General features: G+C 42.5%; 1 protein-coding gene across 1 annotated transcript; it reads right to left on the reverse strand.

Annotated features, from left to right (window-relative positions):
- Positions 1-792: 792 nt before the first annotated feature.
- On the reverse strand, positions 793-4,850 carry UBE2A (ubiquitin-conjugating enzyme E2A). The gene is made up of 4 exons (XM_009331272.1): positions 4,834-4,850; positions 3,787-3,902; positions 2,680-2,768; positions 793-2,253 (listed from the first exon to the last, which is right to left on the reverse strand). Exons 1-4 carry the CDS (start codon positions 4,848-4,850, stop codon positions 2,125-2,127), a joined length of 351 nt encoding a protein of 116 aa, XP_009329547.1. The 3' UTR covers positions 793-2,124.
- Positions 4,851-5,500: the final 650 nt, after the last annotated feature.

Below are 5,500 nucleotides of genomic sequence, written 5' to 3' on the forward strand. Positions count from 1 at the left end.
GCTTGGCTGGCTCTGACTTGGGAAGGTCTGGCGCAGGGAATGCTTAAGAAACAAAGACGATTACTTGAGGCAGACTCACTCTGTCCTGCCTCCTCCACACCCCCCCAAGAGATTGCCAGACCTGGCTGCTGCGAGGGTCCGGTTAAGACACTCGGTCCTTTAGGAAAATGAGCAAGTATAACTTGGGTTGGCCTTCCGTGGTAAAAGGCTGTTCCATGTAGGACAGCAGGCCTGTTCAGGGGTACGAGCTGTCGTCACAGCAGGTACAAATCCCAATCCAGTTTATTTGGGAGAGCCTGGCAGCTTCCATCTCAATTGTGGAGCTAAGCAGCAGTACTGGCTTTTGTTATGTGTCAGTCATTTTAAATCCTGTTCTCTCCCTCATAAGACAGGAGGAAAATAAAAGAGATTCCTGTATCAATTTGCTACCGAGCCTGTTCAGTTGCTGTAACTAACTCACTATCATAGGCTCCTTCTTTGTCAACGGTTCACGTGTCAGCATGACACCGTGCTGAGCTGCCCCCAAGTGCTTTTTTTGCTAAGACTTGGGTCTGTTTCTCCTTTTCTCTGCTAGTTAGTTGCTCCTGGCCCGTCTTCCCCTCTTTGCCCCTCACACCTCCTTCTTCTGGCTGGAAGGGCTGAGTTTATTGTCCCCGCTGCCGCCCAGGTGTGACAACTGCTGCCCAGACGGTGAGGAAGTATTTCACAATCCCACTGCAAGAGTCTACCTGGAGCTTGATCGCGCAACAGCCTCCTCCCGTCCCAGTTCAAATAACCAGAGTTGTACGCCTCTTGCCTATTTATACAATAAGCACTAAGGTTACACTTTATTTACAACTTTTGAAAAATGTACAGTTTCTTACATGGGTTACTTGTGCAAAGTTAAACTTCTCAACTAACAGACCAATGCGCACACAAACGACACTGGAACAGTGGACAACACAATTGTAGGTTTCATCCCACACTGCTGCTTAAGGTACTGTATCCAAACGTAGAAACTTAGCCTTACAAAAAAAGGGTCTGGACTTACAAATGTTTTTTCAGAGTTGAAAAAATACTTTCATAAAACTGAAGGGAAACTAACTCAAGCATGCAGCAGTAGCTCACACAAACCACAGAGTAATCTACAAAGAGCAGAAACTGCAGCGACTCAAGTGCCTACCCCGTACTTTATTCATACTTTCCACAAGGCAAAGGTGGATCCCAAAGAACTTATCTTTCTCAGCTAAAGATAAGGGGCAGGAGAGAGCCACCGAAGGAGAGTAATTCCACCGCTGGAACACTTCAGGTTTTACCTCTTCCTGAATGTGGAAGGTCTTTCGCTCAGAGTACCACAGCGCTACCTGGTTTTGTCCAGTAATGCCTCAGTGACAGGACTATAGAAACTTATGGAAGCCATCTCTGTAGGCATGTCCTTTAAAACAAAATTTAAAAAAAGAAAAAGGGGGGGGGGGGGCTTGTTTCTCACCCTAAGCAAAGATCAAAGTACCACAACTGTAGTGATTTATGTATATCTGTACATAAATCTTGCCTGTGAAGTGCAGCAGTAACTAGCATTCCACAGTCTTACTAAATATTTGAATTGGAATCAATTTAAGAGTCGGTTTTTTCCCCGCGAGTAAGGAGTTGATAAACCAATACAAAAGGGAAACCGGAGGTTATTTCTTCACTCAGTACTTACAAATGCAGTGGGGTCTAAACCAATAGTAGAGGAGAATGACCAGCCTGGACAGATCAGCACTTTAGTTAATATCAGTTAAAAAATGTATATGTATATAAACATCCCTTTTATCAAGCTACACATAAGCATCACTGTGTATAACACAATTACAATTAAAAGCTTAGTGTACACTACAGAAATGCACAATACTGCCCTAAGACTGGAGAGGGACCACAGAAAATGAATTCAGCGTCAGTAACTCTTTTGCAAGTAACCCAAGTACAGAACATTTGACTTCAAGGTGGGTGCTTTCTGATGTCCAAGGAGGAGAAGCTTCAGCAAGGGAGGGTGGCAACAGCACAACAGCTATTCTGCTTTCAAAGTAAATGCTAGGAGGAAAAAGATGACTGAGACACTTTGTTTATTTTCCTCGTCAACAGAGTGTTCATTTGCATCATCCTGGGTCAACAGTCACGCCAGCTCTGTTCTACTATTGCAGAAACCCGTTTTTCATATTCCCGCTTATTCTCCTGGTATAGCTGAGCTGCCTGGCTGTTTGCTGGACTGTTAGGATTTGGCTCATCCAATAGAGACTGTGCAAAGAGAAAAAGATTCTTAGGCACTTGAAAGCACGCGTAGTTCTCCAACACATTCCTTAAGCTATCCATACTGATAAGAGTGCAGAAGTTCATCTAGATACAGGTACGGTACATCGCATTATTCCAGTTGTAAGTTATTGGAAGCTTTCGCTGTCAGTCTTACTCTTAGCAGTGCAGGTGGGTGTTTAATTGGCAGCCAAGCAGCAATACCCAAGGAGTGCAACCCCCAGATGGGTCCCTTCAGTGACCACCTGCTGTCACCCTCTGGCCAATTTACACCTGGGAAGTAGTCACACTTTAGCAAATATCAAGGTATAGCTGCTACACTGGCTATCGGGAGGGAAAAAAAAGTGTTTCCTGAGCTGTTTTTGCCAAAGCATCCTAATTTCATTCTGCCTTTTCATGCAGAGTTCTTTTTACCTGTATGGATGTTAAGATGGAGGAGACATCGTAAGTAGGACTCCAACGATTCTGAAGAATATCCAGACATATACTACCATCTGCATAGACTAGAAAAGGTTCAAGAAGAATGGCTTAAAACAGAAGTTGTACAGCTACTCAGTTTTTTCCTAGTATTGCCTGATCCTGAAAAACTACGTACTGACAAACGCTACAGAAGGCAATAGCGTCTGACAGACTTAAATCCAGCAAACCAGCCTGCAGACAGGAAGAGGTGAAGCTTGTCACCGACAGCTGCCTGAGGTATTTAAACTCAACCCCTGCTTATTCTTCAATGTCAAGCCTCTCTGTGACATTGCAACTACCACTATGGAAAACCATGAATGGATTTTAAGGCAAAACAATTTAAGCTACCCACAAGTGAACCAAATAAAGGACACGAGCAAAAAGCTGTTTACACAGAAGGTTTCCCCAGAAACTATCTACACCAGTCAGTGTCTAGTCACCTTTCTCACGGCAGCTTTAGAAGAACCTGCCCTCAATGCACTCTGCCCACACACGCTTACTTGCTGCGTTTGAAAGTTTCCAGTATTTCTTCACAAAGCTAGTATTTGTTTGGAGGCAAGGAATACAGCTCCAACCTTTAACTACCAAGGAAGGGGATTAATTAAACAGTCTTACTATCACTGGCTGTAGTTGGAAACTAGCACTACATTTCAAGGTATATCATTCTTACAGGCATTTTGGGGAAGAAAAGTGATAAAAGACACCTGCATTCAGCAGTGTCATTATGCTATGTATGCAATAACTACAGACAAAAGTCCAAGGCGCTGCTATTTAAGTACAAAATATTCTTCTGTAAGGTTTAACAACAGGCAGTTGAGAGAAGAACGTCCCATCAATACTGTGCTGTAACACCTGAAAGGTAAGAGGCTCCTTTTATTGCCCCTTTCATTTCAAGCCTGAGCACTGCTCACATATTCATCCCTACCAAAACTACACAGAACCACACTGGAATTTTGCTAGCTTATTAGACAGTGGAAACTTTTATAATAAATAAGACCTTTTTCTACAGCACTATAGCAAACACAAAAAAACAACAACAACAAGCATTGTCTACGTACTTACCATTTGGATGAAACATTTTAGAGACAAATCTAACAGTAGGTGGCTTATTCGGATATTCTTCTGTGAATTCTATTGTAAGTTTGAAAGTTCCTGGAGTCGAGAGAGAGATAAGTAACCTTTATTCAGGATGAATTTAAACAAGTAGCATCCCTCCACAAGTACAAACTGATACTATTGTGCTCATACATGCGTGTTGGATATGGAATACAGATTGCTCAGTCCTACAATGAGTCTTCTACTTTCTTCGGAGTTAATCATTAACTCTGAAGTCCTAGACAGTACCGGTACGAGAGTTTCTCCTGTGACTTACTTTTATAGCTAAAACTACCACCCCAGTCAAACGGTTTGTGTAAGGAAATAAATCTGCCCTTCCACAAAGCCTAATCCCAGTGCACTGTAAAAACAACACAAGTGGGTGTATAACCATCTGTGTGACAGGCCATGATTTAGTAAGTCCTAGAGACTGGAATATGCTATCACGACAAGGACCTTCTTATTTATTTCCTGTTTAAATTTCAAGAAAATACATTTTTATCAACAACTGTAAGGTAATCAGGTCTTATTGTAGAAAAGCAGTATTGAAAGCAGCATCTAAATAAAAATCTGCTCGTTTACTTCACAATAACTACTCTTCCTTTGAGAAAGACTGATTAAGCTGAAACAGAAAACTGTGTAGTTACCCCAATCCAATCGTTTCGACAGCCTGCACCAACATAAGTCATTTAGCCCTTCTCCTCAGGCTATGACAATCTTGAGGGTAAGAAGTCTGTCAACTAAGCTGCAGAAATATGGGTCCAAGGGACTAAGCACTGCTAGTGATTCAGATCAGTGGCTAAGGAACTCTACACACTCCACTTCAAAACATGCAAGCTCCTCTTTACCATGCTATCGCCTCAGACCAACCAACCCGGGAGGCAGTTTATGAAGTTCCTGGGTATGCCCAGAGAGAGATATCTGAAGCACCTTCATGTAAATATACAGCTCTCCTGTAAAAGGAACGTACTTTACAGTAATAGCTGTAACGAGCTGCCAGGGCAGACATATTACCTTTTTTGAAAAGGCATTCTTACGTATCAGTGACAGGTTTTTTTCCTCCCGACACTCAGTGCCCAAATTAAAACTCAGGGGCTCAGATATAAAGTTCATCCTTGCTTCCTACTGTGAGGGAGTTTTCCACCACTAATATAGTTAATGTATTCCTTCGTTTGGCTGGCAAACATGTGCCAACAGTTGGTGGCCAGAGAACAGATTTTTCAACTCCTTTTCCTTTTTTTCAGATCAGCGAGGACCTGCAGTATTTCCCAGGGACTCCTTCCTTCACAAGGAGATAAAGTGTAACATTGAGTTGCAAGAAATGAAGGTCATTGCTTTGATGTTCCAGTTTGCATATGAAGACAGAGTACAGATGCTTCAGAGCTTTCTGTACAGCAGTGGGAAGTCTCAACATCCTAAAAATAAATTTTTGCACGTTTGTTATTTATTAGCAGCCTAACAAAAATAAGAGCAGAGCGCCAACAGCATGCTATCTTACTGTAAAACAAAAGGAACAAGAGCAGTATAGTTAAGATTGTTTAAATTAGCAGAAGTCTGCAGTGGGGCTTTCAAGCTTTACTCCAGCTAACCCAGAGGCACAGAGCCAGATCTGAGACCAGTCTGAACGCCAGCAACAACTTCTACCAGCTGCAAACGTCAGCTCAGGACTACCTTTCCTTCC

The sequence above is a fragment of the Pygoscelis adeliae genome, unplaced genomic scaffold (assembly GCF_000699105.1).
Source record: "Pygoscelis adeliae isolate BGI_AS28 unplaced genomic scaffold, ASM69910v1 Scaffold100, whole genome shotgun sequence".
Classification (NCBI taxonomy): domain Eukaryota; kingdom Metazoa; phylum Chordata; class Aves; order Sphenisciformes; family Spheniscidae; genus Pygoscelis; species Pygoscelis adeliae.